This window comes from Balaenoptera borealis, assembly GCF_965194805.1.
Source record: "Balaenoptera borealis genome assembly, chromosome: 16".
NCBI lineage: Eukaryota > Metazoa > Chordata > Mammalia > Artiodactyla > Balaenopteridae > Balaenoptera > Balaenoptera borealis.
The window spans coordinates 66,966,661-66,989,421 of NC_138872.1; the positions used below are offsets into that span (position 1 = coordinate 66,966,661).

The 22,761-nt window shown below is 52.7% G+C and overlaps 2 protein-coding genes across 2 annotated transcripts in view; both read left to right on the forward strand.

Moving 5' to 3' along the window:
• Positions 1 to 651, forward strand: part of VWA3A (von Willebrand factor A domain containing 3A) — a 53,533-nt gene extending 52,882 nt beyond the window's left edge. The window contains exon 33 of the mRNA XM_082362399.1: positions 609 to 651. The gene's annotated coding sequence lies outside the window, so the exon portion shown is untranslated. The remainder of the gene's footprint in view (positions 1 to 608) is intronic.
• SDR42E2 (short chain dehydrogenase/reductase family 42E, member 2) lies at positions 639 to 22,162 on the forward strand. The gene is made up of 12 exons (XM_082362648.1): positions 639 to 712; positions 3,309 to 4,130; positions 4,610 to 4,705; positions 5,975 to 6,032; positions 6,730 to 6,848; positions 7,547 to 7,622; positions 11,557 to 11,639; positions 13,174 to 13,311; positions 13,825 to 13,890; positions 15,514 to 15,577; positions 17,172 to 17,245; positions 20,030 to 22,162. Exons 2-12 carry the CDS (start codon positions 3,345 to 3,347, stop codon positions 20,267 to 20,269), a joined length of 1,800 nt encoding a protein of 599 aa, XP_082218774.1. The 5' UTR covers positions 639 to 712; positions 3,309 to 3,344; the 3' UTR covers positions 20,270 to 22,162.
• Positions 22,163 to 22,761: the final 599 nt, after the last annotated feature.

Genomic DNA, 22,761 nt, shown 5'->3' on the forward strand with positions numbered 1-22,761 from the left:
TGGAAGGACAGACCAGAGACATGGTTTGCAAAGCAGCGAATCACAGGTACTGGGTTTGAATCCCAACCTCCTCTCATATAATGATGATAACAGCTACCGTTGGTTGAGCACCAACTGGGCAGGCACAATACTCAGCATTCTGCATATGGTACCTTGTGAGCCACAAGGCTTGCAACATCACAGCTGTAAAGTACACACCAGTTCCTGTTAATGGATGAGGAAACCAAGCCTTGTAGCTGCCCAAACACACACAACAAAAAAGTAGCAGGGCCAAGATTTAAACCCAGGGCTGACCCCATGGCCTTTTCCCACTACACTCTGAGCCCCTTTTTATCTCTCTGAACCTGCTTCACTGTCTCTAAAACTGGGCTAAAACAGAGTTGTGAGGATTAAGCAAGATACCATACCACCTGGCACATCGCATGTGCTGGCTGAGGTTTTTCTCTTCCCCACACCCACCTATGTCCACAGAGGAGGTTCATTTAGGTGAAGCCTTTCCAGTAGCCCTCTTCAAACCAAAGTAACCAGCCCTTGGTGCTCGGAAGCTGTGCCCACTGTTGGGCAGATGCCTGCCCTCTGCCACTGGCACTTGCAAATGAATTTTCCAGGGATGGTGCGATCCATCTGGGTCCCCAGTGCAAGGGAAAGGACAGCACTGAAGAATCACCTATTAAATGTGGAACGATGGCATTGGAGAATGGCTAACCCAGAGGTGGGTGGAAGGATGTAAGAAAGGAAGGGTAGATGGATGGGTGGAAGGCAGGAAAGAAAGATATGAAATGAACTGGATGGATGGAAGGCTTGATGGATAGATAGGTGGAAAGACAGAATAACGGGTGAATAGATGAATGGATGAATGGACCAAAAAAATAGTTTAAAATTGGTGGAAGGATGGATGAATAGACAGAGGTGGATGGAAGAATAGGTGGGATAATGAATAGATGAAAGAGAGGAAGGAGGGAGGGAAGGAGGGCAGGAGGAAAGAAGGCAAGAGGCAGGCTGAACAGACGGGACCACGTGGGAGAGGACATGGATGGGTAGGTGGGTGGAGAAAGAAACACCGTTTCTTGGGGTTCTAGGCCGTCTATGCGGGCAGGACCCGGACCAGCACGCAGAACCTTCGCGCCCTTTCCGCACTAGCATCGTGGCCCATTTCACCCTTCGACCGCCCTCACTTTCCCCGCTGGGAGAGCGTGCGTGTCCCCGCCTTAGAGACGACGGTTGCGGCGGAGGGGGTAGTGGGTGCAGCCGGTACGCAGGAAACCGGCGCGGGGCGGGCGTGGGGCGGGCGCGGGGCGGTCCCCGGAGCCCAGGCCGGCCCCGCCCCGAGGAGGGGGCAGCCCCTTAGCGCCGGGCTGTGCGCGGAGACTGACTGACGCGGGGTTGCAGCCGGGATCACGCAGCGCCGCGGGAGCCGGGCCGGGTGAGCGGAGCCAGGGCGCGAGGCTGGGGACGCGGGGCGGCGGGCGCACGCGGCAGCAGGGAGGACCCGCCCCCGAGCTGCCAGGCGGCCGCTCTCAGCTTGGGGGCCTGCTCCTGCCACCCCATCGAGGCGGGCGCGCCCGCGCGCCCGGAGGGGTCCCTGACCATCTTCCACCGATTCCTTTCACCCAACCCCGCTTTGGGTCCCCAGCGACCTGGATCCAGGGCCAGCCATTCGCTGAGACTCCATCAGAGTTCGCAAATGTTCTCTGAGTCTCAGTTTCCCTCCCCGGATGATGGGAACAGTAGCCCCCGCTGCAGAGGACCGCCAGGAAGATTAAATGCGGCAGTGCCGGGGGTCAGCCGGGTGCTTGGCCCTTGGCTCCCTCATGCAGAACAGTCCTGAGTGGTTTCATTCACTCAGCGGCTGTTTACTGACGGCCTGCTTTGTGCCAGGCACAGGACTGGGTGCCATGGACACGATAGTGATCCAAGCCTTCTTGGAGCGTGCATGCCAGTGGTCTGTGAGGACTCTGCCATCTGTGAGAGTTATGGGGGTTCATTTGACAGACGTGGATACTGAGGTGCAGTGAGGTGATAAGGACCTTGCCCAAGGGCACACCCAGCAAATGGGACCTGAGGCAGGGTCCCAGCCTTTGTCGCTGGAAGCAGCCCCATAGGATAGAAGGACAGTTCTGGTGCCGCAAACCCTTCCCCAGGACAGAGTCCCCTGGGCCTGGGTAGAGGAGGGCTCCACTCTGTGGCTGTATTCCCCCCTCCCAGTGGAGGAATTAGACTCATCCCCTGTGACGACTAACATCTGGGGTGTCTCCCCTCCCTGTTACACCCATGAGGGTCAGTGCTTGTATGCGGCATGACTATATCCCTCACTCAGAACTTCGGAGAGCAGGGCAGTGACAGAGGAGACTAGAAGATGCTGTATAGCTGTCCTGGTCCCTGACCCGTGACCACCACCCGCAACACCTGTGGGGCTCATTACTCAGTCATTCAGTCACCCGGTTGCACCTGTTCTTTTTTTACAGCCACTGTGTGCCACGCAGGGCAGAGTTTACCTCTCTCTGTATCCACGGGGCCTGGCGCACAGCAGGCTGACAGTACACAGTTGCTGCTGTTATTAATGATGATAATGGTGATCCGGCCTCTGGGCCAGCCTTATCCTCAGGTGGAGCAGGAGGTGGGGGGCTGGGGGTGAGACGATGGTAACAGTGACTGACAGCCTGGCTCGCTTTAAGTCTAGAGTGAGGAGGATGAGATCCTCAGTGCTGGCCCCCGAGACCCACAGACCTGATCCTGAAGCCCACTGGGGGCTTGGTAGGCCTTGTGGTGCCAGCCATCTGCACTGCTGGGGGACCTGGGAGAAGCAGAGGCAGCAGTTGCCAGGGCAGAGGCGGTGCAGCACTTGTGCAAGTTTCCAAGGCCCTTTGGATCCTATGTGGATTCCTCCCTTCTCTCCTCCTCCAGGAAGCCCTCCCCATTTCCTCATCAGAAAGCAGTCACCCCCCCAGTCAGGTGGGGTTCCCCTTGGCACGATTTGATCTGTCTCCCTCTGGTACTACATGGGAACCGGGATTTTAAGGAACTGGTAGAGAAGCCAGGAATTCTTGGTGTAAATCTCAGCCACGCAGTGTGACGTTGGGCCTTGGTTTCCTGAGCTGTGAAACCCAAGGCCTGGCTGCTTTGTCTCTGACTCTCTCTGACGAAGGCAGCAGCCACCTTGGAAGTTCTCAAGATTCTGAAACGGACAAGTTTGGGAACTCAGAGGGTCTCTAATTCCCACCAGGAGGTCCCCTAAGCCCCCAGGGGTCTGATAATCTACATGAGTTGAGACAACTCTAGAACATACGTTCTTCTATTTTTTCCTACAGGTGGACAGATCCCGGGTCCACATGGCTCAGTAGAAGATGAAGCCCAACCTGGCAGGCTCCTCCCCAGAGGCCTGCAAAGCTGCAGGGCAGGGCGAGCAGAGCTGCCCTGTCTGCCAGGCCTGGGGTGGGGTCTCAAGCCTGGGGTCTGAGTCAGGGCCTGGGCCGGGGCCTGGTGCTGTGTCCAGACCTGGGCTGGGGCCTGGTGCTATGTCAGGACCTGGACCTGGGCCTGGTACTGTTCCGGGGCCTGGGCCGAGTCCTGGTGCTGTTCTGGGGCCTGGGCTGGGGCCTGGTACTGTTCTGGGGCCTGGGCTGGGGCCTGGTGTGGTTCTAGAACCTGGATCAAGGCCTGGTGCTGCTTCAGGAGCTGGGCCAGGGACTGGGGCAGTGTCAGGGCCTGGGAAGGAGCCTAGTGCTGTTCTGGGACCCAGACAAGGGCCTGGCGCAGTGTTGGGGCCTGGACCAGGGCCTGGCGCTGCTTCAGCGCCTGGACCAGCTCTGGGGCCTGGGCCAGGAGCTGGGTCAGTACCTGCTTCAGGAGCTGCACCTTTATCTGGGTCAGGGGTAGGGCCTGGGCCCAGACGGGAATCCGGGGCTGGGCAGAAAGCCAGTGAGCCCGTGACAGCCCCAACGCCAGCACTGCAGCAGAAGACTCAGGCCACACCTGTGCAGGCCTCTAAGCAGAAGGTTCTGGTGACTGGAGGAGGAGGCTACCTGGGCTTTAGCCTGGGTTCCAGCCTGGCCAGGAGCGGCACTTCTGTCATCCTGCTCGACCTCCGCAGACCCCAGTGGGTGCTGTGCCCGGGGACCGAGTTCATCCAGGTGCAGTGATGGCGGGGGGGAAGGCTGGTGGTGGAGGTCAGGGGATGGTGTCTGACGTGTAACCAGTGCCTGGCGTTGAAGAGCACAGGCTTCGGAGTCAGACTGTTTAAGCTCCAACTCCAGCTCCCAGCTGGGCAGCCTTGGCCACAGGGTCCCGCACCTGTGAGCCTCACGTCTTCATCCACTGAAAGGGGACACTAACCATATCTGCTTCGCAAGGGTCTCGTGGGGAGTTGAGAAGACAGTGCATGTAAAACACTGAGCACAGCCTCTGTGACTTAGCTCCATAAATGGGGCCGATGATGATGAAGATGCCCAGTGGGATCATCTAGTAAATCCTGCCCCACAGCCTGTCTGGGCCCTGCAGGTGCTGGGCCCGGGTCGGGTCAGGGGGCCGGCTCCGGGACCTGGCACAGCTGTTACCTCTGATTGCCTTGAACCCAGACCTCCTACCTCCGTGTATTCCTTCTCTGTTTCAGGCTGATGTCCGCGATGCAGAAGCCCTGCACCGCGCCTTCGAAGGGGTGGACTGCGTCTTCCACATGGCCTCCTGCGGAATGTCTGGTGCCGAGCAGGTGAGTGCCTCACGTGCAAGGCTTAGGTCCCGGCTCTGCCCGCCCCCTTCGTGCCCGGTGTTCATCATGCTCGTCACCCACTCCAGGGAGGATTTGGGCTACACGCATGGGACCAAATGCCAGTTCTGCCATTTTCTAGCTGTGTGGCTCGGAAAGTTAACCTCTCTGAGCCTCTGTTTCTTCATCTGTAGAGTGAGGACACCACTAGTACTTATGTCACGACCTCCGCAGAGAGCAGTATAACAGTATCTATCAAAGCATGCAATACCCTTTGACTCAGAAACTACACTTACTTATGTATTTGTAGCATTGTTTTTAATAACAAAACAGGAAACAACTGAAATGCCCATCTGTTGGAGATTATTTAAATAAATTGTGATATAGCTAAACGATGAAATTCTAGGCAGCCATTCAAAAGAATGAGGTAACTCAATATGTACTGATAACGGAACAATTTCCAAGGTATGAAAACAGTGTTTGACACTGTTTTTTTTTTAAAAAAAAAAAGCTATGTACTCACACATTGTGTGCGCTGATATTGATGTGTTGATTATCTCTAGAAATACAGAGACTGGTAACAGTCTGGGGAGGGAAAAGGGAGACTTGGAATCAGGAGTGGGAGGGAAATTTCCTCTTCATTGCATTCTTGTTTTACTGTTTGAGCTATTTTTAACCTTGCGATTGTATTACCTATTGAAAACAACCGCAACAAGAATAAATATAGTTTGAAAATCAATATGGAACCCACCTCCCGTGTGGTTGTAGGGATTAAATGAGATGTAAAGGCTTCGCCCCATCCCTGGCGCACAAGGAGCTCTCACTGTAGCCCAGTTGTTTTTATTTTTCAAAGCCCAGCCCTCTCACTTGGGTAGGGACAGTATTACTTGTCCATCTTACGGATAAGGAAGCTGAGACTTCTAGAGCCAGGAAACAATCTAACACATCTGAGGCTCTTTTCTGTGTCATGCCCTGTACCATGTCCTCTCATGGGGCTTATTAAATCCTGCTGACCACCCAAAGGGGTCTTCCCTCACTTCATAGATGAGGGAGCTGATGGCCAGAGGGGGGATAGAACCTTCCCTGTGGCCCAGGCATATGGTGGCAGAAAGGGGCACTAGAGCCCAGGACCCCCGCACTGCCCATGGGCCCCTCGGGATCCCTGCCTCTGAGCTGCAGGCCCCCGCCCTGCCACCCAAGCCCAGCCTCACGGCCTCAGCTACAAGGCATGAGACAGCACCCCGACTCTCCCACCTCCATCTTGTCTTTTAGCTGCAAAAAGAGCAGATTGAGTCTATAAATGTTGGAGGCACCAAACTAGTGATTGATGGTAGGCGCTCAGAGCAGAGTGTGACCTGCTGTGTGTTTGTGCTTCTCTCCCCACCCCTGCGCAGGCCCGGCTCTGGGGGACAGGGCAGGGGGACGGAGGTGGGAGCCTCCCCCCACCCCCGCCCTCCCCAGTAGAGGGCCAGTGGGCAGCACATCCTTCCTGTTCTGCAGGCCTGCCCAGGCCCCGGCATGGGGCTCAGCGTGGCCTCAGTGTGTCTGGGGACACAGGGAGTGGAGTTTGCACAGAGGGGTTAGGGGTTGGGAGCAAGAAAATTTGCTGAAGCACCAAATTAGAAAACTCACATCTGGGCTGTCTGGGCATGTCCTGCCTTGTCCTGCATCCCATTTTTCTCTCTGATTCTAAAGTGTGTTTTCCTTATGTCCCCACTGAGTGAGACTTTCTTCTGACCTGTCCCTGGCAAGGTAGCTAAGGGGCCGCAGCCACACTGAGAAGGAAGAATGAGCCGGCCCGGCCCCCAAGGGCCCAGGGAGCGGGGACTTGACCCCTCCCCAAGTTAAGGGAAGGAGGCTCTTCCCTCCCGAGCCAGGATGTGTGCAGGAGGCTGGGTGGAGGATTCAACCAAGGAGGTCCCCACGGGTACCTCCTCAGCCAACTCTCTGCTCACATCAACTGTGTGTGTGTGTGTGTGTGTATGTGTGTGTGTGTGTGTGTGTTGCCGTGTGACCTGTCGCTGTAGTTTGTGTCCACCGGCGCGTTCCCAGGCTTGTCTACACCAGCACCGTCAATGTCGCGTTCGGCGGGACGCCCATAGAACAGGGCGATGAGGACTCTGTGCCATATTTCCCACTGGAGAAGGTACCTGGCTTCCAGGAGAGGTGGGCGGGGCCAATGGACTTGGAACCCACAGCCCAAAGGGTAGGGATGGGCGGAGCCGGGCTCAATTTCACAACTCAGGGTAAGACGTAGGAAGAAAGGGTCCCCAAAACGGTGTGGCACAAAAGCCTTCTCCTATTTTGGCTGGTCGGGCCAGTAGGAGCTTTGAAATCACATAGACCTGGCCTTGAACCAGCAAAGCCACTTTCTACTGTGGAACCCTGAGCAAACCACTTCACTTGGAGGCTCTCCTTCTTCATCTGGGTGTGACAGCACCACCCTATGGGGACGTGGAGACCAGGAAGTGAGATGATGTATGTGAAAATGCCCCGTGAGCACTAAAGGACTCCATGTGAACAATCCATCAACTCACGTCCAGCGTTCACATCCCAGAGCAGGCGTTGTGGCTTGCGGGAGCCTCCCTGAATCAAGGAGCCCCTGGTCGTTTTTACTGCTCTGAACTCTCTCCTCTGTTCCTGTGGCTCCCACCCAGGGGGAGAGGAGGGCCAGTGGGGCTCAGGGCCTGCCCATTTCCCAGTGGGGGTCCCAGAAGTGAACCCCCATGTGGTCTGAAGCAGAGGTACAGCCCTGGGGCCGGGAGGGCTGGGTGGGCCGGGCAGGTGTGGCCAGCAGTGTCTCTGACCCCTGTTCGGTGGCTCTGTGCTCCCATCCTCTGATAGCACATGGACCACTACTCCCGAACCAAAGCCATTGCCGACCAGTTGATCCTCATGGCCAACGGGACGCCTCTCCCAGGTGAGTACTGGGGGGCCCTGCTCACAGCCAACGTGCATGCCCACTGCTCCCTCCCTGAAGCACATGTGCGATCCTAGCTTTTAGCTGGTATGTTCCCAGCTTCCTTCCAAAGAACGCTTCCCCAGGGCCTTGGACATTCATCGTCCAACAAATTCTGAGCACCCACACTGCACCAGGGATACAGCCCGGAAAACGTCAGGCCCAGTCTCTGCCCTCACATTGCTCATGGCCTGGTGGGGAGACACTTGAGCTAGTCCACGTCTAGCTCTCTTTTCTGCCACATAGGAGGGGATCCAGTTTTGGGGACCCTCTTTATAAGAGTACAAACTTATGAATATGCATGAAGTATAGCGCTTTGGAAGGGCTGTGCAAGTGAGGGGCCCTTCAGTAACTCCCAGAAAAATTGGCCTCGGCTGCCTTACTGGATTGCCTCTTCTTACTGTATTGTGATAGAGAAATAATAGTAGATTAAGGACAGGTGGCAGCATGGCACAGTGGCTAAGCACCCACGTACTGGCATCAGACTGAACTGAGTTCAAATCCAAGCTCCACCGCCTCTCAGCTATGTGATCTTGGGCAATGCACTTACCCTCTCCCAGCCTCAGATTCCTCACCTATGAAGAAATGGATAGTGGAATTTACCTCAAAGAGCTTGAGTGAGAATAAAATAATGATGGGCACTGTTAAAAAAAAAAAGAAAAAACACCAACATGGACATTTTGTGTTTATTGAGTGCTTACTACATGCCAAGCCCTATTTTACATGCTGATTTTACCTGCAAAAGTCTCAACTCTTCATAGCATCCATATGAGGTAAGAGCCTTAGCTACCCCTTGCTTTCCAAACTCAGGAGTCAAATATCAATAGATTCAGATAAATTCCTGCTATCTAAATTATCATTATTTGCTTTCTGAAATTCAGAAACTAAAAAGAAACAGAAAACCTGGTTTCCCTCACTGTCTAAGCTCAGGAGCCAAGTGGATTTGGAGAGCAAAGTTTGTTTCAAATTATAATCCCCAATTTTACAGGAGAGAAAACTGAGGCTAAGGGGTTAACTGACTTAGCTCAAGGTCACATAGCTCTTAGGTGGCAGAGGTGGGATTTGAAAACCCCCTCTCCCCCTAGGGGAGTCTAAAACCAGAGGCGGGGGCTTAACCATTGTGCTCCACTGTAGCTATGGCTGAGTAAGTCTCTGAGCATGAACTCTTTTCCCTAAAATCCTCCCTACCCCACCATCTCACCCTGGGCCTGTCAAGCCTCAACCCCTTATCCCAGTGGGAACATCCATCTGTGTTTCCCAGGAGTTTGACCCTCTGCAGTTGAATTCTCTTCTCTACCAGGGCCTCCCCTGGCTGGACCAGCAGCCTACAAGCCAGACACCTAATCCTCTGGCTGAGAATTATTTATACAAGCATCCCCAGCTTTCCATGGTCAGGAGAGTCATGGATACCCTGGGCGCAGTCCCTCTGTGACGTGGCCACCCAGCGCCCCACTGGCCAGTGTCAGCTGTAGCCCAACCAACCTCCCCCCACCATGCCCAGGTGACCGAGAGTTTAAAATTAGCTGCAGGCTGTTTACAGAAAAGCTCACCTGATACCTGCCTTGCAGGAGTCCAGCCACGGTCACCCTGGGTGATTTCCAGTCCCTACTACCCAAGCTGGTCCCTGAGACTCTGCCTCTAACCTGGCATGGAGCACCCTGGTCCCTGTAGCAGAGTCCTGAGGCGTGCAGACCCCAGCTCCACGTGAATGTGCTGTGTCCTCCTGTCTCTGGGTGTATTAGTGTCCTGGGGCCGCGGGCACAAATTACCACAAACCTGGTGGCTTAAAACAACAGAAATTTCTTCTCTCGCAGTTCCCACAGTTCACAGTCAGATGTCTGAAATCAAAGTGTCATTTGGGCTGCGTTCCCTCCAAAAGTGCGAGGGGAGAATCTTTCCTTGACTCTTCCGGCTTCTGGTGGCCCCAGAAGCTTGGGGGTCCTTCTTTGGTGTGTGGCTGCGTCACTCCAGTCTCCTCCTCTGTCTTCACATGGCCTCTCCTCTTCTCCATCTGTCTCTTCTCTGTGAGTCTCTTATAAGGATACCTGACCTTGGATTTAGGACTCGCCCGGATAATCCAGGCTCATCTCATTTTTAGGTCCTTAATTATATCCTCAAAGACCCCTTTTCCAAATGAAGTAGCATCCACGGGTTCCAGGACACCGACATATCTTTTGGGGGGCCGCTGTTCAACCCAATACACTGGGCCTCATTGTAAAGTGAGGGTCTTGGAGGGGGAGAAGTCAGAGTGTTTGGTTATGACCCGGAGACACTGACCCTGGCTACTTTATGGAGAAAATGGAATTTATACTGGAAGGATGTGGGATAGCTTCTGGAAAATATATTCCAGAAAAATGACCACCAGGGCTTAGAATGGACAGAGTCGGGGCAGTTCCAGGGACCTGGGAGGCAGGAGCTGGTGATCAGTCTCTCAGGGTGAACCCACTCCTATGATTTTCGATCCCGTGTCAGTGATGCACAGAGTCACATTCCTGGGTGAGAACATGGCATTGGCCCAGCCTGGGTCCCGTGGCTGCCATCTCAGGGCAGAGAGGTGCATCTAGACTGACAGTCCCCCGCTAGACCTGGTGCAAAGCGGAAGGGACCCCCAAAGGAAGGTGGGCTTCCGGTCCCAGAGGATGGCATACACTAGGCTCCCCACACTGCAGGCACAGCCACTTGGGAAACCTGAGCCTTGGAGGAGTGGAACATCTTCCAGGAGGCTCCATCTCAGTTAAGGAGTTGGGGTTGGGCATCAAATAATTTACAAATAGTAATTTTTAAAAATTTTAATCTTAAACCCAAATGAATTATGAGAATAAATTGAAAAATTTGTAGGCTTTCTTAAGACTTAAAAGGAATATGTTTGGAGCAGCCCTTCAGGCTGTACCCCCAGACTTCCCCTGGGGAGACATGCTCCCACTTCTACCAGTGGGGGCCCCTCAGCAGAGAATTTGGGAAGCCCTGGACCAAGCTGTGTCTTGGTCTGGGGACTCTGCTGGCACAGAGCAATGAGAGTTAGGGGAACAGACCCGCAGCTCTCATGCTGATGGCTCTAGTCTTTTCATTTCTCCATTTGTTGTCTGGAAAGTATAACTGCTACCACTAGTTACAAAGCACCCATTTTCCAGGTGAGGAGACCCAGGCTGAGAGAGCTGAGGGCCTATTTGTTAGTACTGTATCACCAGAGGTATTAGTGGAAAGTGCCTGGACTTTGGTCCCCATCTCAGCTCCACGAGGCTGAGCTGTGTGCCCTTAGGCAAATCACAACCCTTCTCTGAGCCTTGGTTCTTTTATCCATAAAACAGGAATAAAAACAGCTCCCACCTCATAGGGTTGCTTTGAGGGAAAAATTCCAGGCTTACCAGAGCACCAGCCACATAGTAGGACCTCTCTGAGAGCCATCATGGTCCTTATCTAACTGATGACCAGAAAAAGGAAAGAACTATAGCTATTGGCATGAGGGCGTGTGGGTCTGTGCGCATCTGTAAAATGGACACAGTAGGACCCTCGGAGTCGAAGGAGATGTCTGTCAAGTGCTGGTTGAACTCTCACGGGCCATGCAGATACCTGCATGTAGGTCTTGCCTCTGTTACTGGCCTGAGAGCACAGTGAGGGCAGGGACCATTTCTTGGTCATCCTTGGATTCTTCACAGCATCCATCCCAGGGCCCAGTGCTGAGGGGGCTGGGGGTGGGGGATGATTCTGAACAGTGTTTGTTGAATGACTGACTGATCGACTGAGAGAATAATTAATTGAATGAGGAAACCCCAAGACCCTGCCTTCCCCACTAACCTTTCCGGGTAAGAACCAGGAGATGCGGACAGCCTTTCTGTCCCTCTCCCTGCTCGTCCGCCCCTCCCCAGGCCCCTGACTGCCCTCCCCTGTGTTGTAGGAGGAGGCGCTCTGCGGACATGTGTGCTCCGGCCCCCAGGGATCTACGGCCCCGAAGAGCAAAGGCACCTGCCCCGCGTGGCGGTATGTTGTCCCAGCCCCAGGCCGGAGGCACAGGAGGAGCCTGGCTGATATGTGTGCGAATGGGGACCCACGGTCACCGCGTCAGTCTTGGGGCAGTGTCCCGAGCGGGGGACCCTCAGTTCTGGGAGAAGTCCTGCCCCCATTAGGCCCACCAGGAACAGAGCTCTCGGGGTGCGCCAGCCAGGCCTGGGTACCGGTAGAGGAGACATGGAGCTATGACCCCGAAGAGGCAGAGGAAACTATTGCCCTGCTCAGACGTGAGCCCCTTGAGGGCCAGATGGCTCATCTCATGCTGCCAGCACCAGGCTTTTCACGCAGAAAACCTGTCTCCAGAGAAGGCTGGTTGCCAGGGATATAGCTACAAGGGGCTCTAGATCCTGTCCTCAAATTTCTCACAACCTAGTCAGGGAGACAGATGCCATAGTCACAGATTCAGGGTGGTAAGGGCTGTGTAGAGGTGAGAGGGAGAAGATGGGAGCACAGCAGAGAGGGCCTGGCAGGGGAGGTCCAGGAGGGCTTCCTGGAGGAAGTGATGGCTGTGCTGTTTGGATACAGAAGGAGCTAACCAAGGAAATGGGGTGGTAGAGAGAAAGTGGTCCAAATAGAGGAGACAGCTTGGGCACAAAGCTGGAAATGAAAAACTGTTCCAGGTTTGGGCACAGGTCAGTGAACAAAACAGATGATTCCCGCCCCTGTGGGGTTTATATTCTCACAGGAGGAGAGAGAGAGAATAAACATGATACAATACAAGGAACGTTTGAAGGTGCCAGGGACTATGGAGAAAGAGGAAAATTGGAGTGGGGTTGGGGGAAGCCGGGGGTGCCGGCAGTCGGGGAGCCTCTTCAAGCAGGGATATTGAGCAACTTGAAGGAGGTGACCAGGTGCATCACACAGCTATCTGGAGGAAGAACCTTCCAGACAGAGGGAAAGGCTAGTCCGAAGCCCTGAGGTGGGGACCTGCTGGCACGTTCCAGGGAGGAGGCCGAGTAGCTCGTGCAGAGTGAGCAAAAGGGTCGGTGGGAGACACGTCAGAGAGTAGCTGGGGCCAGAGCAGAAGGGCCTCCTCTGCCACCTGACCTGGTGGGATGGGCGCCCGGAAGTTTCTGAGCAGAAGAGACACGATCTGACTTAGGATTCAAAAGGATCCCCCAGCTGCATGGAGAACAGGCCACAGCGGCCGGGGGTGGAAGCAGGGGACCAGTTAGGAGGCTATTTCAGTGTCCAGGTGAGAGATGAGGGCGGAAGTCAGTACTATGACGAGTGGCCGAATTCTGGACAGATTGTAATGGCTGAGACGACTGGGTTTGCAGACGGGTTGGGTGTGGAGAGTGAGGGAGGGGACAGCCAAATGGGGATCAGGCGCTCACAGGACAGGACAAGTCTGCCTTGTCTATCCAGCAGCCAGGTGGAGACTTCCGGAAGGCATGTGGGGCTGGGACAGAGGAGTCTGGCCTGGGAGCCTTCTGCGTGTAGATGGATTTTAAAGCCACTCCAGGCTTGGTCTGTGTTTCTCGCCCTCTCCCCTCACCACCAGGGCCACATCAAGAAGAGACTGTTCATATTCCGATTTGGGGACCGCAGGACGAGGATGAACTGGGTCCACGTGTGCAATCTGGTGCAGGCACACGTGCTGGCAGCCGAGGCCCTCACCGCCGCCAAGGGCTACGTGGCCGTGAGTCTCCTGCAGTGCTCCCCCGACCTTACCCCTCGGGCTGCAGGCGTGTCCCCCATCCCTTGGGGATTCCTGGCTCACACACGACATAGCTCCCCGATTCAAGCTGCCTGATGGGGTGGGGGGGAAAGTGGCCTTTTAGAGCATCGTTAGCTCCTTGAAATGACCCTGTGAGGTAGGTGTTGTTGAGCCCGGAATTATAGTCACCGCATGCTAAGCGTTTTACATATATTGTCACCTGCACCTTTACAACAGCCCAAGGGGGAGATGCCATTATTATGCTCCCATTTCTCAGATGAAGAAACTGAGGTACAGAGAGGTTCAGTGACTCCACTGAGGTCATACAGCTAGTCAGTTGGCAGCCCCAGAACTCAAAGGGACTTGTTCAGATCCGTCTCCAGGGCTGCTCAGGAGAAGTGGGGAGTTGGGGCAGCTGCTGGGAGCCATCGGAGAGGGTGAGGTCAGGCGGCGGGCATGTGCCTGACCGTCCCCTTCCCCGCGTGTCCCCCTCAGAGTGGGCAGGCGTACTACATCAATGATGGGGAGAGCGTCAACCTCTTCGAGTGGATGGCCCCACTGGTAGGTGCCTGGACGCCGCCCCCATCCCAAGTGAGAATTCAGGGATCCCCACGTCTTCTTTCCCTGTCACCTTTTCCAAAACAATCAGAGGATTTCACATTAAAGACCAGCTCTGGCAACAGTGTCCACTGGGCAACATTGGAACTGGCTGGAGCTGGGTGGCGGCTGCCCCTTTGGGGGGCTGTGGGCTCCCCCAGTTTGCCATAGTCCCTCCCAGCCCGCTTCCTGGTTTATGTCGATGTCCTGCCCTGTGGGATTTTGCTTGTGGTCCCCGTACTATGTGGTGAGGCCCTGAAAGAGGTAAGTAGAAGGTAGGCAAAGCACAAAGGGAGGTGTTGGCCCTCGGGCCCCTACGCTGCAGCCCCTCTGAGAGTCCTGGCCTCCTCTCCCAGCAGCCTACAGACTCCTGGAAGGGGTAGACCAGAAACCCCGTGCTGGAGGATACGTCCTGGGGGCATTCAGGCCCTTTGCATGTCAACTTTTAACAGCTTTATTGAGATATAATTTATAGACTGTACAGTTCACCTATTGAAAGCATACACGTCGATGGTTTTTAGTATGAGTTGTGCAACCATCACCAAAACACATTTTAGAACATTTCATCACCTTCCCAGAAAAGAACCTCCCCAAACCATACCTTTTAGCTGTCACTTCTATTTACCTCTCACCACACCCCACCCCTAGCCATAGGCAACCACTAAGCTACTTCCTGCTTCTGTAGATTTGCCTGTTCTGGACATTTCCTATGAATGGAATCATACAGTATATGGGCTTTGTGTTAAGTTTCTTTCATTTAGCATGTTTTCAATGTTCATCCATGTTGCGGATGTGTCATATCAGTACTTCATTCTTTTTTATTGCCAAAAAGATATTTCATTCAATGGCTGTGCCACATTTTGTTAATCCATTCATCAATTGATAGAAGTTTGGGTTTTCCGTTTTGGGGCTGTTATCAGTAATGCTGTATGAACATTCGTGTGTAAATAGTTGTGTGGACATACTTTCTCATTTCTGTTGGGTATATACCTAGGAGTGGAATTGCTGGATCATACAGTAACTCTATGTTTAACCTTTTGAGTTACTGCCAGACTGTTTTCCAAAACGGCTGCACTATTTTACATTCCCACCAGCAGTGTAAGAGGGTTCCAGTTTCTCCACATCCTGTCAACACTTGTTATTATCTGTCTTTTTGACCTGGAGAGTTTTCATACAAGTGAAGACCTCAGTTCATCCTTTTCCAGCCCATCTCTTCATGCTTCTCCCACCACCCTCCATACGTATGCTTTTTTTTTTTTAATTTAATAGCAGAAAAGTAGATTCTAGAGAATAATCAGATTCTATATAAGTGCCTTAGAGTGTCTTTGGGTGTACGCAGATGTAAAAAATAACTAAATGATGGGACTGCACCCCATGCAGTCAGTTCCTACTTAGTTTTCCAGGTCACAGTGTGGGCTTCATTTAAAGACTGGTGTAAACTTGGGGCTGGCTGTGGGGTCTGCCCCCTTTGGTGGGCAGCTGAGGAGGGGCCAGGAGGTGCTCTGCTGGCCCTGGGGTAAAGGCAACATGTGGCCTTTACCAGCCCCCCAAGGATCTGTTCTCACCTCAAGCCATGTTTCCTTGCAGTTTGAGAAGCTGGGGTACAGCAAGCCCTGGATCCAGGTTCCTACTTCCTGGGTTTACCTGTCAGGTGAGGAAAGGAGTGTGTATGTGAAAACCCTCCATGTGCCAGATGTACATGCATTACCTCATTTTAAACCCAGAGCCAGGACCTGGCTGAGGTGAGTGGGGCACTGAGAGCACAAACTTTAAGGAAACCCTCACTCTCAGGAGTCAAATGCTCCAAGCCCCATCTGCACTTGCCCAGCCCTGAGAGCAAGTGCCTCCTTAAATTTTGCACTCGAGGCACCTCACTCCCCTCACCCTAGTCCTGGCCCTGTTTAAACCCTATCCCACTTGCAAGGTGGGTGTGGTTAGGCCCATTGTACAGATGAGGCAACTGAGGCTCTGAGAGGTTAGCAACCTGCCCACGGTGCCCCAGTGAGAAGGTGGGAGAGGCAGAATTCACACGGGGCTCGGCTGACTCCGCAGCCCACGGCCAGTCCTGCTGTCTGTGCTGGAATGCGCTATGCCAGGCGGAGGAGGGGGAGCCCTGGGGCTGCCCCATCCCCCAAGGTCACCCTGGAGTTAAGGCTGCTTTTGGACATGTGAGGGTTCTGTTTGACCCTAGATTCTCCTCCTCACCCTGAAGGTCAGTCTCTACTCTCACGCCCCAGCTTCCCTATGCTGGCCTCCTTCCAGCTGGAATGCTGCACGGGCTTCAGGCTTGGAGTGATCAGCCCGAGGGGGCAGGTGGCCCTCAAGTCACAGATAACTGTGTTCCTGGAAAACCTCAGCTGGATCTCTTGCACTTTAAATGCATTGGGGGACTTCCCTGGTGGTCCGGTGGTTAAGACTCCGCACTTCCGATGCAGAGGATGTGGGTTCGATCCCTGGTCTGGGAACTAAGATCCCACGTGCTGCACAGCGCAGACAAAAAATAAAAATAAAAAATAAGGCATTGGGATGCCTGCCATTTAAAGCAGGGGTTTGCAAATTTTTGTCCCCCAGGGCGCCCACACAGGATGACTTCCCCTGCACAGCATTACCACCAAGATTGACACTCCTTGGCCCCCAGCTGAGAAAAGTTCAACCGCAGGTTCTGGCAGTTTTGGAGGACTGTCTATAAATTCCCAATTCCCAGTGAGCTGACTGTAAACTCAGTGCTTCTTAACTTTGGCTGCACAGTAGAATCACCTGGGAATCATTTAAAATGTAGAAATGCCTCAGCCACACCCCCAGACCCATTACCTCAGCATCCGCAGGAAGCAAGGGGGTGGGGGAAGAAGGAACATTTTAAAAAGTGGTCCGAAGTGCAACCCAGGTTGAGTTGAACCACTGTTCCAACTTCTTTCTCCCTGACTCAAGAGAGCATATCGGGATAGAAGTGAGTGAGAGAGACATGATTGTAGAGATCACTTTGAATCTGCTCAGATTTATTTTAAAATGTCAGTCTTTGAATATTAATAATAACTTACTTGTGACATATTTCACAGCCAAACAAGGCACCCCAGGGTGTGCGGAGAACTGCTGATTTAAAGGAATCCAAGGACAGGAAAAGTTGGCAAAGTGAAGATTCCCCCTAGCAAAGCAAATAATGCCCCCAACTGACTTGTCCCTGAGAACCTCCCTGGAGCTTGCCTAGAGCAGGCCCCCTGGTCACTGGTCCCTCTCTCCCCACACAGCCACAGTGATGGAGTATTTGCACCTGGCCCTGAAGCCCATCTGCAGCCTCCCCCCGCTGCTCACCCGGAGTGAGGTAAGTGGGCTGCTGTGAGGGGAGCCCCTGTGCCCCTCACTTGCCTTCCTGCCCCTTCTCCACTGCCACAAACCCTCACCTTTTGACACCGTAACTGGATGCTTGTCTGAGGTCTCAGAACCTCCCATGTGGGCTCAAATCTAGGGCCAGATCCTGTATAACATCCCAACCTCTGAGCTTTTGCTGAGGCTGTGCTCTCTTGGTCTGAAGGGCAACAGCTCCAAGCCCATCCTTTATCACTGTCATTTCATTCATAAGCAGTTTGTCTTCCCAGCCAGACTGGAGGCTCCCAAAGGCAGGTTCCATGAAATTCACTTTTTGGAATGTCACTACTCCCAATAACCATCAATACACACACACACACACACACACACACACACACACACAGCCTGTTGATTCGAGGCTCACAGTTCCTGCTCACTGAATAATAAGTATATATTAAGTACCTACTGTGTTAAGAACACCGTTCTCAAATAATGATGATGCAGTTTTCTATTTGCATATACAGTTTAAAAGAGAGGGTGTTTTAATGCAGGTTGTAAACAGTAAAGCAACACGTGGTGTTTGGTGTTATTTGCAAAATTCTTCTAGTCCACTCTCTCATTTGATTGTCCCTGATGCTCTGTTAAGTTAGGAGGGGCGAAAAGATTATGATCTCATTTAATGGTGAGAAACTGAGCACTAGAGAAATAAGTGATTTGTCCTGGGTCCCACCATTCTGGAATTGGCTTCACATTCCAAGCTCAGTGCTCTCCACCTCAGAGAATCGAGAACGGGCCACAGAAAGAAGCAGTTCCCTATGGTCTCTCCTTTGAACCGTCTGGACTAGCAGAGGAAAGAGAATAATGAAAATAGGGACCATCTATTGAGTGTGAAATGCCAGGCACTGTGTTTATCTCATTTAATCTTCACAACTACTATACACTGTGGATTCTGTTATCACCTCCATGTACAGAGAAGGAAATGGAACACTCAGCGGGGAGAGGGAGAGGGGTGAAATAACCTGCTCATGATCATTCCCTTATGTAGCAGCATCGAGATTTGAACCCAGAGGAGACCTAAATGATTTCAAGCTTAACCATTAGCTTGTGAAATGTCAGGAATCATAGTCACATAAAATAGCTGCCAAAGTGCTGCTGAGTTGTGGTCAGGTAGGGAGCTGGCTCCCCTCTCTCTCCACTCACTTGTGGGTCTCCTTGTTCAACTCGGGGGGCAAAGGATCCCTAGTTAGCTGGGAAGTTTCTGGGCACTGTAGCTCGGGCGCCCTCTTCTGGTCAGTCTATGACACACCAACTAGCCCTCTAGTTTGATTTCATAGCCTTTTTTCATTCATTTGACATGTATTGAGCACCTAATGTATGCCAGGCACTGTGCTGAGGAGTGGAGGCAAGACAGTCCTTGCTTTCTATTCGCACATACAGTTTAAAAGAGAGGATGTTTTAATGCAGATTGTAAAGAGTAAAGCAACACGTGGTGTTTGGTGTTATTTGCAAAATCCTTCCAGTCCACTCTCTCATTTGATTGTCTCTGATGCTTTGCTAAGTTAGGAAGGGCAAAAAGATTATGATCTCATTTAACAGTGAGCTCACAGCCCAAAGGGGAAGACAGCCCAGCAAGGGCTATACTGGGGGAAATAATGAGGAACTTCAGAGTACACAGAAGGGGCACCTAAGCCAATTCTGAGGAAGTTAGGGAGGCTTCCCAAAGGAGGTGACATCTAAGCCTGAGATCTGAGAATGCTGTGTCCCAGGACCCTGCCTACCTAGTTCACAGCTGTACCCGCCAAAGCCCTGAACTTACTAGCTGAGGCAAAAAAGGACAAGAACTGGCCTCTCTCCCTCTCTCCTCACACAAGCATCCAAGACAAGGGGCTTGACCCCAAGGGCTGTTTCAGGGCCACAGCAGAATCAAGCAGCTAGTGGACTCCTTCCCAGTGTCCAGCTGAGGAACAAAAGGCGAAGAAATGAGTCAGGTGGGAGGGTATCTTCTCAATCCTAGCATAGCAGGGAAGGGCATGGGCTAGAGTTTGGCTCCTCTGTGTGACCCTGGGCAAGTCACTTAACCTCTCTGATCTTCAATTTTCAAAAGAGGAGATGGTGGTATTACCACTTCAGAAAATTAAATGAGATATGGCCTAGAAAGAATTTAGCCCATGACAGGCACAGAGTACTTATTCAGTAATTGTTGTTGTCAGCACTACCTTTGAAGCCTGTGGGACCCAGGCCATCTGGCATCAGGAAACGCAGCTTCAAACCCTGGAGAGAGTAATCACTTATGCATAATTGAATTCGTCTCTTAGGGAAGCTCAGTTAATCAGCCAGGGCGTGAAGCCTGCACCCTGGAGCCTGCCTGCCCAGACTCCATCTGGGGCTGTGGGCTGAAAAGTCAAGGATGTTTCCTGGAGACAATTTTCCGGATAGCTGCACTCAGGCCACAAGCAGAATGTATCAAGGGCCTCCTGAGCCCCGGCATCGTGCTAGGGCCGGGGAAGGGGAGTGCAGAGGTGGGGCCTTTACTTTTGGGGGACTGAGGAGTTCAGTAGGGTGGGGAGATGCAGAAAGTGTATCCTGGAGGCGCCCCCTCGAGGAAAATGGAGGTGGAAGAGAGACAGGAAGTCTTCCCCGATGAGGGCGTCGCAGACGCAAGATCCAGCATAGAGGTTCTTTTAAATCTTTGTGCGACGGAAGGGAAATCCCTACCCTCTCTCATCCGAGTGAAACATGGTAGAGGTTGCTCCCCACGCCCACTAGTCCCGTTCCTCGGCTGCCCCGCCTCTCCCCGCAGGTGCGCAGCGTGGCCGTGACGCACACCTTCCAGATCGCTAAGGCCCGCGCTCAGCTTGGCTACGTGCCCGACAAGTTCAGCTTCGCGGACGCCGTGGAGCGATACGTGCAGTCGACGGGCCGGGGAACCCGCGGCTCCACAGCGCGGACGCTCCTGCGGCTGCTGCTCGGGCTGCTGCTGCTCCTTGGCCTGCTCGTGCTGGCCCTGCACTTCCTAGGCCCGCGGCCCTTCGTCGTCTGACCATCGTCGCCGGCCTGTCCCTGCCCCTGCTTCGCCTTCAGGACTTGGACCAGACCCTGCTCCGCCCTCCGGACTTGGGCGCTCGCTTGAGTCCTGGGTTTGTCCCTGCCCCACCCTCTGGGCTTGGATCTGCCCAGCAGGTCTTCCGCTTGGATATTCCGGCGTTCTAACCCCGCCCCTGTCCCGCCCTCTGGGTTTCGAAGTGCCCCTGCCCCGCCTCTTGAGCCCTGGCCACGCCCCTGCCCCTCCCTCCGGCCTTGGTCTCCCTCTGACCTGGCCGGGATGCCCACGAGAAGGTCCTGTCTTCACAGCCTGCTCCGCCTTCCAGGCCTTCTCCCCGCCCCTGCCCAGGCCTGGCCCGCCGCCGCGTTCTCCCCTGCTCTGGTCCGCCCCGTTTCTGGCTCTAGCCGAACGCCTGAGCCCTCGCCTTGGTTTCTCCGTTGGTAACTAGACTTGCTCATCTCTATTGGTCGGTCCGTCTCCTGTTTGTGATTCAGCCTTAGCCCCATCCCCTCCCGTCTGGCTCCCCTCCCTCCAGTCACACCTCCTAGGGGCCTAGCTGCAGCCGCTCGTGCAGGCTGGGCTGACGTTTCCAAGTTTTCGCTGGCTGCTGCTACCTCTCTAGGGACACGGACCCTCCTCGCTGCCCGAGCTTCTCTGTGCTTGTCCTGAGATCGTCTCGGGATCTTGGATTAGACCCCTTCTAGGAGCACTGAGTTTGATCAGCTGCTACGCTTATGTTTTGGGTTCGCTCACTCATGCAGGTCTCCCTGTGTGTTGATAGCCACGGTTGGAAGGACACGTGAGACCCAGGCTTCTGCCCAGCCCAACCTGGCCTTTTTGGGTTTCCGGTGCATGAGTCTGGGGATGACTCAGTAAGCACAGACTTCAATACCAGAAGGGACATCAAAAAAGGAAAAAAAAAATTTTTTTTAGGGTGGTCAAAAGATACAAACTTCCAGTTAGTTATAAAGTAACTAAATTATGGGGGTGAAACGTACAGCCTGGTAACTATAGTTAATAATACAGTATTGTATAAATGAAAGTTGCTGAGAGTAGATCTTAAGTTTTCATCACAAGAAAAATAATTGGAACTCTGTGTGGTGATGGAAGTTAACTAGACATTGTGATCGTTTCACAGTATATACATATAGCAAATAATTATGTTGTACAGCTGAAACTAATGTAATGTTACATGTCAATTAAATCTCAAAAAAAAAAAACCCTTTTTAAAGAATTGGATCTCTCTAAAAAGTACCAATATAGTAATAATGGGAATTATTAGAAATTAGTTGGTCATATTTTTTGTTTTACTATTGCTTCAATTTGTTAATGAGGGGGCCAGTAGTGATCACCGTAATCTTTAATGTTTAAATCACAAAATTTCTTAATCCAGCGCTGCTCTCCACAGAAACAGCACCTCCCTATCATCTTGGTATCAATTGTGAATACCAAAATATTAGTGGGTAAATACGTCTGTGTATATATCATAATATGCACACGTGGAATTGGCTGATAAAACTATGGATCCTAGCAGAGAAGGAAACCGTCACAAGCCTAAAGAAATCTGTGACGGGGAGGAGCAAATGTGTTAGTTAGGGCCAACATGTCCATCGCACGGCGTGGGCATCAGCAGTATGTCCTCTGCTGAACAATTAAGAAAGTTCGTGGAGCAGTTCAAAAATGTGTGCTCCTGTTTGCTATGTTGAATTTGCATGTGTGTATATAATTTTTAAAAGCTCAATAATCTTTATGCTTTGTTTATGCTTTATCCTTTATGTTTAATGCTTGACAGTTTGAAAGAGCTTTCATCTGTGTGCTCTTACTTAATTCTCAGGCCCACCCTTACATAGGGCTTATTATTCTTATTTTATAAATGAAGAAACTGGGATTGCCTAACTTTAAAGAGTAGAGGAGGGTGGGGGTCACTTCTCTACAGGCGGGGTAATTTGGAGGACCTGCCCAAGGCCCACTGGCCTAAACATGACACATGGTTATTTCTTCTTTTCTGCACCTTAGCCACGTCAGTGCTTGGGTTGAGCTCTGGGATCTTTCTCAGTCTCAGATCCACAAACCTCAGGCCATTTGGGGGTTTCTTTCTCCTCAGTAACATGCTTGCATGTAAACTCACCTTCTCCTCTGACTTTCTCTACCAATCCTGAGAAATCTGTTCTTAGGGCAGGGAAAACAGGTTTTCACTGTTCACATAATCTTCTAGATCTTTTGTCTGCTGCCGAACCTCAGCTTGTGAAACCCAAAAGCAAAATCAATTTCTTTGTTCTCTGGATTTCTCTAAGTCACCTCTTCCCCTGAAAGTAGACTGTCTAAACCCTGGGCATGGGTCACTATGCCAGAAAGCTTCCTTCCCCTCAAGTGTCTTTACCCAGTGGGAAAGGAGGTGGCACTTTCACTCAACAGAGGAACCAAGTGCCCATGAGGGTTTTAGAGGCTGCCCAGATAACCCACCCTCCGTGAGGTTCTTTTTTTTTTTC